General features: G+C 46.4%; 1 protein-coding gene across 5 annotated transcripts; it reads left to right on the plus strand.

Annotated features, from left to right (window-relative positions):
• Positions 1–1,919: 1,919 nt before the first annotated feature.
• On the plus strand, positions 1,920–12,982 carry LOC105189651 (alpha-tocopherol transfer protein). 5 transcript variants are annotated; one of them, XM_025305473.1, is made up of 5 exons: positions 1,920–2,209; positions 9,558–9,888; positions 10,289–10,383; positions 11,562–11,876; positions 12,217–12,982. In XM_025305473.1, exons 1-5 carry the CDS (start codon positions 2,081–2,083, stop codon positions 12,565–12,567), a joined length of 1,221 nt encoding a protein of 406 aa, XP_025161258.1. In that variant the 5' UTR covers positions 1,920–2,080; the 3' UTR covers positions 12,568–12,982. The 5 variants fall into 5 exon arrangements, with proteins under 5 accessions (XP_025161258.1, XP_025161260.1, XP_025161261.1 ...); XM_025305475.1 differs by lacking the exon at positions 1,920–2,209 and adding an exon at positions 2,239–2,431; XM_025305476.1 differs by lacking the exon at positions 1,920–2,209 and adding an exon at positions 2,249–2,354.
• The last annotated feature ends 816 nt before the right edge of the window (positions 12,983–13,798 follow it).

Here is a 13,798-nt window from a genome sequence, read left to right on the forward strand (position 1 = left end):
AATGGAGATTCGACAAGTTCCTAAAGTTTTCCTAAAGTTCCCGTCCGCGACGGGACTTGGCAATAAAGACGAATTTCAATCAATTAGACGAACATCCAGTTAAACCAACGACGTAGGCAGTTAACTAAGTGCTCGATCATCCCTGACACTTCTGGCTGGGTCTTCACGCTCGGCTGGCTGATTATCGCGGAGTGCGCTGCGAATCTACTCGCGTTGATTCCGACCGACGTTTACGCGGATCAAGAGCAATCGAACGTAGGATTCAAGAGTGCGATCGTGATCGAAGCGCGGTTCATTTTGATCGTCACGGATCAGTTGCTGCTCCGTTGCTTTTCCGCGGGACGACCTACTACCTCGTGAAATTGCGATCATCGACTCGATAACATTATCGCAAATTGGAAAGTAGCGAAGTGGTGATAGCTTAAGAGCCAAAGGTTCGCCACACCGGAGATTTTCCTCCGTATCTTGGCAGCATAAAACGCAGAAACGCACAAACGCGGATAAACGCGCCTCGACCGCGAAGCGTCATGCCTGCAAGGCATGACATCGTCACGCGCCGATTTTTGCAGCTTGTTTTTGCGGCTTGTTTTTGCGGCAGAGAAGAAAAGAGTTACCCGTGCGTATTTAAATAACCTCCGAAGGAGGTGTACACCTTCACCTTCACCTTCAAGTCCAAGAGCAATTTCCGACTCCGACCTTTTGACTCCGTTAACAGTGGCTCCGTTTACGTTATTGCCTCTCCGAGATACGATTTGTTTCATTTAAATTCACAACACTTCAAATCTTTCTCGTTAGTCTACGTTTGTTTTTCCAACTTTTTGTTTAAGATAAATGAGCTTCACGCTCCGTGTTAATCGGTCGCGAAAAATAACGAATATCGACATGTGACATTTCGCAAGCGAAATTTTCGCACCGCGTCGTTTCCTTCGACTTATTGTAATGTCTCGTTGAATTTGTAATTGTCGGCGTTGCATTGCATCGTATACTGCGTGGTGACGGTATAACATTAAATGTTCTTAAAGCGGAAATTGTAATGTTTCCGCGGCAATGTTGTAAGAATCACTCACTCGCGTTGACATTGCCCCCCCCTCAAGGTTAGTTACTCTTTGGTTGTTAATTCGCCATTGCGTGTTATGGTCGTCGCCTGCAATCCTGTTTATCAATAAGCGTACCCCCCCGGTTGATACGAAGCGTAACGAAGCGATTGGCTCTCAAGGAAGGACTTTTGTGCACTTGGAAATTAAAGGCGCGTGGAATAACAGTACGAGCTGTTATCGAGAAACGGGCTGGATGCACGACGTGTGTGATCCTCATTATACTATACGTAAGCATTGCACACTCACATTGCATCGTATCTCTTCAAGCGCTCTATATGTATACCTTACGGAGTAATTATCGCTCTTCCCGAAAGACAAACAATTTTCGTAAAATTCAGTAGCAAACCCGAACGTACCGATAACGCGCACGCGAGATATTCCATTAATTAATTCGAATTACACAGATTGCGCTGCCACGGAGGATTTAATTACGGCGCTAATTAACGAAATAATCTCCCGGGTCGTCCACAATCAAATTCTTTCTCGCTCATTTCTCTTCGTCACCAACAGACTTATCGTTGCGCTCAAAGCTCGTTGATTGGGACCGTCCATTGGAAAAGAACTCGCGGTGACATTATCGGCCGTTATCTTTATTGGCAGAAGCCATTTAATATGCATTTATAGGCCGTGACTCTGATTCGATGGCGACGCTTTTTGCCAATGCATCTTCTGTTCATTACACAAATGGGCGGTTTATCCCCTCTTCTCTCTCTCTCTTTCTCTCTCTCTCTGGTCTACCCCGTTTTAATTGTTTTATCACGCGATATTTTTGTCTGTACCCGCCCAGCTCGGCGGGTTCTACGTAAGCAGCCTCGCGAGCGATACGCGGTTTTGCGTAATAAATGGGCCTGACTTGCCGCTCTGCCCCAGAATAGACGCGATACGTGAGACGCGGCATAAGCGCGATCCTCTCATTCACGTTGGACGCGCGGTGGCCGCGGCGGAACAACGTTCGCAAACCGGAAACGCGGCGTGGGCGTTCAATGACACAACAACGTTCCTCCTTGAGAGTATCCCACGTTCACTTGGTCACAAAGAAGCTGGGTCGAGCATGTACGAGTCGTAGAGGCGCGACGACACAACCGATTCCTAAATTCGCTCCTTGTGAAAAGGTGATTGTGTAGCGGCGGCGGCGGCGGCGGCGGCGGCGGCGGCGGCAACGGCGGCGGCGGCGGTCGCACAACTTTCTCGCTGCCGGAATCGTAAACGCGGAAGAAGTCGGAAAGTACTCGGGTCGGCTGTACCGCTGAAGCATCGGTTAGTACACACAGGATCGCTGCACCGCGAGGATCGTGTCCTCGAGCCGTCCCACGTAGCGCACCACCGGTCAACCGGTGAGTTGTCAACCACTCCCCAGGAATCTCCGTCGAGACCTCGTGCGACCGTGGTTCGTCGCGTCGCCGAATTGTCTCACTGCGACACGCGAATTCATTGAGACTTTTGTACCCGGCTCCTACGTTCGTCGTGGTGAACAGCGGAACTGTTCGAAAAAGACAGCTTGCCGCGACTGACTTCGGGTTGTTGTCACCCACCTTTGGGCACTTTGGTAACTTTGGGGGTTGATTGACTCGTCGTTGCCTCTTGACACCATCCGGTTTAACGAACGAGTTTTCCTTTAGTTTATAATGTGTTTTTCCCCCTCCTTTCTCTCCCCCTTCGGGCCCCCTCTCTCTCTCTCTCTCCCCCTCTGTCTCTCTCATTTTGCCTCTCCCTGTATCTTCAGAAATTGAATAACGCGATACTCGGTAGTGTCAATGTGGAATTTTGTTTATGATTAGTCGGCGACAAATATTTACGATTCCTACGGATTTTATGACTTTTTAGAGAACTATAAACTTGGCGAAAACCGGCTTGTCAAAGCGCTCGTTTTCCCTCCGATGATCACATTTGTCGATTAAGTCGACCTTATCTTCAAGTTTTAGCAGCTCGCGCGGTGTTACGCGCGTAAGAAAGAGAGGGAAGATGAGGATAGAGATAAAGTCATCAACCGACTCGTCGGATCAATCAGTTATTCTCGTACAACGAGTCTCGTTCTGAACAGAGAGGAGATGTTTGACGCAAAGGTGTAGTTGCATGCCAATACGTACTTTGATACAAAGTATAACTAGTTTGTTCTAACGGGCTCGCAAAAGTTTCGCTAGTCGGAGGTAATCAAGAAGAACGAGTTTATGCGCTATGCACGGAAATAAATCCAGGCGGAGGCGATGGTTTACACGCCTTTGCGTGTAAACACGCGGCTGCAAACACGTGCAGACATCCAATTCCAGACGCATCTCGATATTCGAATATCGAAGAGAGAAGACTGTGGATCGGGATCGGAGCGATTCATGGTGAGCGATTAATTATCGGATCAAGGTAGGCGCCGATATAAAAAACAACGCGGAAACATGTGCCGAGTACGATGAAAGATAATAATGGTTTCGATATGGAGGAGGGGAGGGGTTGAACATATTGTATACTCCGTGTCTCTTCATCTTATGACTCATTTTACTCACAGATAAAATCTCACGGGGGAAAAGAGCGGTGCGTGTCGCTTTCGAGAAAATACAAAACCGCGCACCAACTCGACTTTCCAATAATGAGCTGGGTTGGGAAAGTTACTTTGTAAAAGCATCTAGTTACAGTCTGTAGTCTTTTCATTGAAAAAGTAATTAGTTACAGTTTTACAGAATTACCTACAGAAATAATATGTCACAGTTATAGTTATTTAGAAAGTAACGATTCGTTACTTTTCAGTTACATTGTCTACAATAACTGTGCTATTATTTTTAAATTTCCTAGTTGTGTGCAAATTCCTTGAATTTATAAAATATAAAATGGCAGTATGTCGATTGTTATATATTCCTTATATTGTGTATATAATTTTTACAGATTGGATTCATTAATTAATAAATCGGCAATTTATATTTATTCTTTAAGACTTATCAATAACAACTGTAAGAAAGTGTAAATTTGATGAGGATAACAAGTACTAAAGATACTAGAGCTTATAGAAAGTTAAAAATCAGCCAGCTCCGAAGGCTGGAGGATGCATTCCCCGTGAGATCGGCACGCTTTTATACACGCCCGCGTGCAATCGCACATTGACACAGGCGCCGCCTGCACGGGCGTGCAGGCACCGATGCAACGCGTGCGTTGCGATTGAGAGTTGAAAATCTTTCAAGGTTGAGAGAAAAGAAAGGAGAGGAGAGGAGCAAGAGCCGGCTTTCGTCGTTACTTTCGCGAAGGAATGGGGATCGAGGACGTTCGTTGCGTCACAAACGAGTTAACGCGGTTCCCAAAAAGGAGGACTCACTTATCGAGCGCGATTTATCATGCTTTCGGAGAAAGCCGGCCTCGTGAAAATTTTCAAGCGTCTTTCCCGCGTGAACGTGAAAGTCATTATTTATACGTATTTATACGTATTTATACGTATTTATACGTATGTCTGAAAGCTGGCCGCGTCGCGCGCTCCTTCCTCGGCGCGATGCCCATTTCCCTTTCCGATTTCAATTTTATTCCTCTTCGTTACGAATGAGCAGAAAGAAAATTCGCAGAAATTCGCAGAAGAAACTATTGTGCGCGCATCAGCGAGAAGCGAATATACGAGTATACACCTATAAAAGTAGCGATACACTCTATAACGCGATATTTCTTAGATTAGCAGCGCGGTGTGTGTTAGCAACGTTGTTTAATGGCCTACGCGCTACTTTCAGTTCGCTACAATGTGCATTCTTCGGTCGTCGGTTTCGTGAACGAAAGCGACGATAGCGTGCGTATAATAAAGGGAATAGTGGCGCAAGAACAAATAATTTCGTCGAGCTCTGAGCAAAGGCGAAACTCGACTAGCTCGAATGGCTGTGAAGTACGCCGCGCTCGTACTTTTCTTTTTTTTTTTTCTTCTTCTTCTTGACAGGAACGTGAGAAATATATTATTATTACAGAAATGCTTAATGACGAGTGACGAAAGTGAAAAAAGGGAGCGCCGGTGTAACCTGTACTTAGATTACATCAGCAGTCGTCGTTGGTAGTGGCAGGTTCGAATTATTATGATCTATATAAAGCATACGCTGACACGTGTATCGTAATAAAGCCAGACAGCCCCACACCGTTCACGCATCTGCGCGATTTGTCCGTTCGCTTTCCGCCTCTGACCTTTGCCATCTGCTGATAGACCGCGAGTTATATAAATCCTCCGTCGATCTCCTTTTGTCCGTCGTCTATTTTCCGCGGGATTCGCGGGATTCGCCGCGGGATGCGCGCGAGTCATAATAATCGCGATCTGTTGATCCGCGCGGGCTGAAGAACGGATCCTTGTCCCGAGCGTGCGTGCGAGCGCTCACCAGAGCGCACACTGTGCGCGTGCATAAGATCGCGCGTTACCGTACGTGAAGCAAAGTACGTAACGCAGCCGTTAGTGAAAGCGCCGGCGGACTGTAAATGCAACAGGGTGACCCTGACACATTTCGCAACACACACGCTGCTGCGCCTCTAGTCATCATTTCTCAGATGCAACTTGTATCAGAGGTTGCACCGTATCCGTTTTCTTCCGGTCGAGTAATACGCGTTCTTCTTCTTCTTCTTCTTCTTCATTTCCATTTTCGCCTCATCTCTCTTTCTCTCTGCCTTCCTTTCTCTGTGTTTGTGCGTTTTGCAACTTTGCGACATATTCGGTGAAAACGCCACCGTGTTGCCGCAACAGTGCTGCCGCAACAATGTTGCCGATTCGAAACTCGTTGTTGCTCTGTAGCAATTTCCGTTGTTCCGCATACCGCTCCACTCAGTCACGAGACACAGTCAGCGGACGGATGCGTGCACATGGCACGCAATTACGTATGATAATAAATAATGATAATAATATGATAATTACGGATGATAATAAAGGTGATATGATAATGCCGTAGTCGCTCAGAGGTACTAATCACTATAATGAATTTCTACCTCCTCTGCACTTTTCGTGTGACGGAAATTGATCATTTTGCATTCGCAAATTACCGCGTTCCGCGAGCCAACGATAATAAAATACCGCGCTGGTATTCTCCGCAGCTCTTCGCAGCTTCCGAGAGACCGACCGGACTGGAAATTGACATTGGGAACTTGACATTCCTTCAAGTAGCGCTTGAACGCTTAATCGAATGTGGACTTCGTCGCTCATTTATCATGTACATTACTTACTCATTATTACATTATCGTCCAAAACGAGATATCCATCAATTGAAAATTACTTCTGTTACGCGATAAGGCGATCAAGGTGAAACATCTCGTTTCACCAATGAACGCCGAGCAAAGCCAGCAAGCAGTTTGTGCAACAGCTAAACGTGCGTTGCGTAAAGCGTTATACTCACGTAAGAAACTGCATAACGAAATAGAACATAGAGTGCAACGACAGCAAATTAACGAAGGCCAGATTGTGCCGACCGGACGATTTCTTTCGCTCATTAACTCACGACCGAACAGGGTGCGATGCCATCCCGTCGTTGCGACGGCGATGAAATCGCTGAAACGACCTCGACGTTCACCGACGTGCTCGATGCTGCTGCGAGCAGCAACATTCGCCTCGATACCCCGAGGCATGTTAGCCATGCGAAATTTCAATTGGCAATCGGCTCGACTTTGCGAAAAGGTGAGGTAAGGTGAGGGAAGCGTAGAGCCGTACACGAGTCTCGTGTACGGTAGGTAGGTAGGTAGGTTCAACAAGGTGGCTCGTATGGCAGTTGCATCGTCACTGCGGCACATCGGCGGCGGCGCCGCGAGTCACAACCGCGAACTACGCTCGCGATAAACAGCACTGACTAATAAACCCGCAGTGAGTTGACAGTGCGCGCGTACATCGAGCTCTCCTCGCTCCCGAGAAGATTCCTTCGAACAGGAACGAACAAGACAAGGGATCTTCGTAAACGAGATCGCGACGCGCGCGCGGCGCGAGACGGAGGATCGTGTCTTTACCGTTCTCGAACGAGAGGCCGGCCCGCAGTCCTCGTGTGTGAGTCGCCACGTCGTGCTATGTGTTGCAATTCGATTGTTGAGAACCGTGTCGCATGCCGTGTCGTGCTGCTGATTATGTGACGCGTGTGCGCGCGATGTCGCAATTTTTGTGTGTATAACGTCGGAGAACGCGTCGTTGGTGTGGCTGTCACTGTCCAGCCAGTCGGGAGAAACTTCTTCAAAGGAGCGCGATTAAGCGAGGAGACGTTTGTCATGCGTGCTATTTTTTTCTATTCAGCGATAAAATATATAATATCGTGGCCGTCTCCGTCGGCATCCGCAGACTCACCTGTTACGTAATGCCGCTCTTTACGCACGTCTCGAGAAGAAGGATGTGAATACGCGCGCGTACGGCTTTCGCGCGAGGTATTCCGCGGGAAATATTTCGACGTACGGGAAGATCTTCCGGTGAAACGGTGATGGAGCAAGATCACAATTTAACGGTGCGTGGCGCGTGTGTCTAATCGCGATTCCGGCGCACCGTTATCGCAAGTATTAGAACGTATGCAAGACACTGCAGCACGGGAGCAAGGTGCTAAACGGAAATTGTAAAAGCGCCAGCAACAGCGTGACATTAAGCCGAGGGGCGGGGGGGGGGGGGAGGACGACGTCGCTTATCGCCTCGCGATGTCCTTGTCGAAAGCAATGCGGTTATCTTATTGCTCGGACTAGTCGTTTCTTCGCGACACAATCTGCGATATTTTTTAAACTTTTCCCAGCCAGACCTTGGAAAGAATAGCGGAAAAATGAACGTCAATTGAGTTTCCATTTCAAATTAATATTAATGACGCGTGATTAATAAATACAACACGCGGCAGTTTATTAATCTTATTAATAGCGCAGCGATAAATCATAATCGTTGACATAGAACACTTCTGTATCTGCTGAACCGCTTCGTTGGAGACAATCTTAACCGTTTGAGTCCCAAGCAGCGCGATCGCGCTGTTCAGATTTTATGTCGAGAAAACCCAGTAGATTTCGATCATTGTGGACAACTGACGGTGCGTTACCGATTGTCGAAGTCGCGCGCTCAGATTTACTGAAGCAAGTGTATCACACCGATCCTTTTAATGTAAATAGTACATTTTATAATAGGTAGAATAATACTATAACAATGCAATAATACATTACAAAATAAAAATTTTTATTTCATTGTTATCTTCTCAATAATTTTTATCGAAACAAAACTTGAAATATTTATAAATTTACAGTACGCATATGTAATAATACAGATGTATTTTATAAAATAACGAATTACAAATTAACAATATTTTTGTGTTATGAACAAATAATTTAAATGGAGAGTAACAATTATAATTTGTAACATCGGTGTTTATCAAAACATGTTGGATGGATTCCTTTTGCTTCGTTGCTCCGTTGCTTCGTCTAATCATTTTGAGACACACAATTATTAAGAATGAGAAACACTTACGCAAGAATACGTCCGATCGCTTTGCAAACTACAACTAAATGTGACAGAGCGATGAGAAAAAGACGAGAATCGCGTTACCTAACAAATACAAGAAGCGGTATTGGTCCGATTGGGATTCATCGATGTAAAATAAACAAAGCGCTATCGCGCTGCTTGGTATTTCTCGACCTAAAATAAAACAAGCGCTATCGCGCTGCTTGGGTCTTTTCATACTCATTTATAGAAAGCGCGGTTGCGCTGTTTGGGATTCTTCGACAGTGTTTTTTCAATACCCCCTGGGACTCAAACGGTTAAGTACAAAGTATCTGACACGGCGTAGTTTATATTAAACTAAATAAATTGTACAAATATCTGCGAGTCAGCGGAGATAATCTACGTACTAATATGCGCCTTAAACATCAGAGAGAATATTTGCGTCGCCTCGTCTCACGCGCTCTCGATCATGCGCTGATTATACGGTACGATACGATAAGTGTCGCTGGTGAGAAATAAAGAGAACATCGCTCTTTTTGCATTAATATGTTGTAGCAAGCAGTTGAGACGTATCTCGCTGCTGATCGGACGATTCGGTCACAAATTACACACTCCGTAACGTCTGAAGTCTACACTTTTTCTAAAGCAGTTCCGACCAAGACCACATTTTGCATTCTGGAATAATTTTCCTTTCATAATGATTCATGCGGCGATATTCTTTCGACTGAGACGAGCGAGTCTCTCAAGATAAATACGTTGTCATAATTGTCGAATGTATTCAAACACGTGTCAAGATCGCACTGACACACACACACGTACGCTCACGTTTCTGTATGCACGTATCGGGTGAGTAAGTGTCAGTAGGTAGAAGGAGTGTACTTATCTGATAAAACCAGAAGCTTACAGCGAGCCGATTGCTGTATTAGCGACGCCGCGACTCACGACTCACGAATACGCGTTTCGCCGCAATTACCGCGACAACCGAACGCGCTGATCGCGAAACGGGCTGAAGCGTGTATATTCCGTAAATCCTTAAATCCGTATACCTTAAATGAAGTAGGCCAGCATCCGCTTGTGTTATCATGCCGCAGGAGGAGAAGAAGAAAACGAGCAACAACACTGCCGAGCCGAGAGAATCGGAGAATCGGCAAAATCTCGACAAGCAGCAGGCTGATGCTGCTGCTGCTGCTGCTGCGAAGAAGAAGAAGAAGAAGAAGAAGGAGGAGGAGGATCTGAAGCTTCGCCAGAGTTCCAGCGACATGCCGGAGCTTAAGGATGATCACGGGTTGCAGGAGGACGAGACAATCAGTCTGGACCTGAGCGAACCCCCGCCGGAAGTCATGGAGTACGCGAGGAGGGAAGTTGGGGAAACCGATGAGGTCAAGTGTCAGACACTTCAGGAGTTTCGCGACATGATTTATGGTAACTCGAGTTGAAACGAGTCAAAAATAGAAGAGATGTCGACGTTGCGAGTTTGAATGAAAGACAGACGGCGGCCACGCCGACAAAGACGAGTGATTTGAAAAATTCGCGAGTCGATTAACGTAACGAGCAACGAAAAGTATCCGATAGCTAGAACAATGCCCGTTTCCGAGATTACGGTCGCGTCAAATTTGCCTTCATTGTCACTTGCATAAAACATCCAAAAATCTCTCTCTTTCTCTCTCTCTCTCTCTCTCTCTCTCTCTCTCTCTCTCTCTCTCTCTCTCTCTGTTTCGATACGTGACAAAAAAATCGGCAGAATCGGTAACGTTCCGCGGTTAATGTCTATTTCTATATTATTCAGCTTTGACGAATATGTGATTGATGTGTTTTCCGACAGAAAAAGGCGAATGTCTGCCGCACAGGATGGAAGACGATTTTCTCCTGAGATTCCTTCGTGCCAGAAACTTCAATTTGAGAGCCGCGCACAGACTGGTGAGTCACGCGTGTTAACATTGACATTAATATTAAAATAACAAGTTTTGTGCGTAACACAGCACAAGTTGCACTTGGGCACGAGTATCTCCTCGCATGTTTCTCTTTTATTTTTTTTTCCTTTTGGTGAATATTTAACTTGAGCAGCACACATATGTTATTTTAAATGTGCATTTAACCGCGACGATAATCTTTATCTTATCTATTTGCAAACGCTCAAGTTTGCACGTGACAATCAGTACAAGTCATAATGTCACAAGAAAAAATATTTATCGATTTATATTGCCAAAAGTAATTGGACAATAATAATTGAAATGTAAGAATTGAAAGTAATTGAAATTGACGATGTTTATAAAATCTGGAACGACACGTTATTGGCTGTGATTATCTACTTTCGACCAATCAATTTAAAGTCCAATCTAACGCAAGACGAACCTGATCGTTGCACAATGATGTCGAGGTAACTGTCGGTCCAACTTTTCAATAAGGCTCGGAATGTGAGCTCGGATGCAGAGCGCTTGTACGTGTAAATGAAATTATTTGCAAACTTATGAGTCTGAAAGTATCCGCTTAGCGGTTACAGCACTTTTAAATATATATGATCCTTGTGCAACATATATCATTATCCACGTCTAACCGCGAAACTGTTAACCTTTGATGTAATTGGTATTTATTCCAACGTGTCCTCTTCCTGCCTTCTCTCTTAAGCAACGCGACGTGTGCGAACGATCGCGCTGCAATCGCGATTTACTTATTATTATACCTCTTTGCATGCGTGTACAATTGCAAAGAGTTAAAATAATATTCTAACCCCCGGCGATATATCGGTTTCAAGATGATTCGTTCGGGCCAATGGCCCACATCATACAGTATATTACATATACATCAGCGGACAAACGAACGATTCATAAATCCGATCGCAGACACGTCTTATAAATAATGGATGGACTATATGATTCACATCGGCTTTGCTTAGCAATCGCGGAGTCGGTCGTAACGACGCGCTAATGAACGTACGTTACGCTCGCGCCAAATGCCGCGCGCGCGCGCGCGCGCGCTCGCTCGGGATTAATCGCGGGAATTCATGACGCTCGACTTTCATGACGCTCGAGTCGACCGAGCAGAACGCGATCCGATCGAGATTCTCGGTTGATTTCTCTCATGGGATCTTTCGATAGATAGTGAATTACTACAACTTCAAAGAGAACCACCCGGAGATACATCAGAATATGAGTATGAAGGAGATGAAGTACATAGGCGACGACGACGTCATCACGGTACCGATCTACAGGACTCAGTGCAGAAGACGCATGCTTATTTACCGCATGGGCAATTGGGACCCGCGCAAATATCCCGTCGAGGATGTCTTCAAGGCCACGGTCATCTTGCTCGAGCTGGGCGTCCTCGAGCCGATCGCGCAGATTATGGGCGGTATTGTGATTTTCGATCTCAAGGACATCACTATGGCGCACGCGTGGGCCGTGACGCCTCAGGTACCATTGTACAAGGACGTACTTTCTCCCCCTCCCCCCTGTAATTTTGGCCCCCGAAACAGCGAAAAAGAAACTGACGCGAGAGAGCGAGAGAGTGGATCTCATGCCTCTAGAAATTGTGTCGCATGCTCTTCCCATGGAAATTACAATTTTCATTCATATACTATACAATTGTGCCCCCCCGCCCCGGGCCTCATTACCACCCCGCTTTTACCACCGAGACTTATTCGCGTGGGAACTCGCGACGCGATGAATGCGAAAGTGAAAGGGGAAAGGACAAGCGCGTGTCGCGCGACAATACAACTCGCGACGGTACAACGGGACGCTGATGATCTTCCAGGTGGCGAGCATGATGCTAGCTCTGATGGTGACCTCGTTCCCCATCAAGACACACGCGATACACATTCTGCACCAGTCGTGGATCTTTGACGCGATCTTCGTGGTCTTCAAGCCGCTGCTCGACACCAACATGCGTAACAGGATACATTTCCACGGCAACAACTACGAGAGTCTCCACAAATACATCTCGCCCGAGTACCTGCCAAAGAGATACGGCGGCACGAGGGACGAGATCCCCTACTACAAGTGGATCGAATCCTTGGTGAAGGATACGAAGATCGTCGAGGAGATGAGCAAGGTGGGCTACGTCGACACGAATGAGGTTCTCGAGTGCTTCAACATCGTCAAGTGACGTCAGCCCCCTCCCCCCGCCCCCCCCGCTCGGTACTGGGTTGTTCGAGGGTAAGAGGGGTATCCAGGTTTTTTCGCAGGAAATTTCATATAATCGCGTAATTATTACGCAGAAACGCGCGCGCGCGAGATATTGATCGTCCGGATCCGGCGAGCGCGACGACGACGACGACGACGACGACGATGGTGTCGACGCGTGTCCGTACAATCGATATCTCGTAATTCCGTAATCTTTCGCACGCCATCACGATGACTATTAACCCGCATATTTTTATTACCGCTTTGCCGACGTTCGCGCGTTTCTGCAATGTGTCTGTATCATATGTTAACGAACAACGGACACGTTGTTTGTAAAACGACGCCGAATCGTCACGAATGTTTATAAATGCTGTCAATAAATGAAGAAACGACACATATCTTGCGCAATATCTGCTACATTATATTTCGCCGTGGATTACCTCGCGCGATATCCCGATACATAATCGTATAATCGTGTCATTTTCACTCTTACGAACGCGTCTAACGCGATTAAGCGTTATAAGTATGCGTTGCGTTTCCGCACACGCACACACACACACACACACACACACGTACTCTCCTACCTGATAAGTCTGATGCTGTTCTGCGCCTCTATGCCGAGAGAACCGAGTCACTCCATCGAGCTGGACCGATTTCCTTCCCGTAATTCATCAAACGTCGCCGGCTGACTATCGGGAAGCGATCCATCCAACGTTCGTTGCTTCGCGCGAGACAGTTTAGGCGCGTGCACTATCGATTCGAGTCGTGAATCGGACACACCAGATTTCTTTCTTTTTCTAACGCAAACGTAATAAAACGCGCGGAAAAGAATCAGGAGCCGCGACTCTCTTGGGAATTGATCGGCAGAATTTACGCTCCCGGCAAAAAACCGCAACGACCGCGAGACGACAGCTCGCGATAACGACGTCTCGGGGGCAAAATAAGAACAACGCGGGCTCCGCTCCGTTAATAAACGAGTCATTATGCAAAAAATAGGAGGGGGAAGAAGAAGAAGAAGGATAAAGACGCAAAGCGAAACGGTGACTCGGCTGCGGAGAGACGGAGGAAGATCAACTTATTAAGAACAAATATGGAGGATTTGAAGCGAATCGCTCTGAATCGTGGTTTTCTCGAATCAATATCGAGAAAGTTAATCGGGAAACGAACACAATTACACATTTACTCACTCTGTTGCCAAAGTTCGAGTATCAATT

The sequence above is a fragment of the Harpegnathos saltator genome, unplaced genomic scaffold (assembly GCF_003227715.2).
Source record: "Harpegnathos saltator strain DR-91 unplaced genomic scaffold, Hsal_v8.6 scaffold7, whole genome shotgun sequence".
Taxonomy (NCBI): Eukaryota; Metazoa; Arthropoda; class Insecta; order Hymenoptera; family Formicidae; genus Harpegnathos; species Harpegnathos saltator.

Coding starts and splice junctions, on each gene's coding strand:
- LOC105189651 (XM_025305473.1), top strand. CDS start 2,081: ATGACACAACAACGTTCCTCCTTGAGAGTATCCCACGTTCACTTGGTC. Junction 10,384..11,561: donor TGAGAGCCGCGCACAGACTG/GTGAGTCACGCG, acceptor ATCTTTCGATAG/ATAGTGAATTACTACAACTT. Junction 11,877..12,216: donor CGTGGGCCGTGACGCCTCAG/GTACCATTGTAC, acceptor ATGATCTTCCAG/GTGGCGAGCATGATGCTAGC.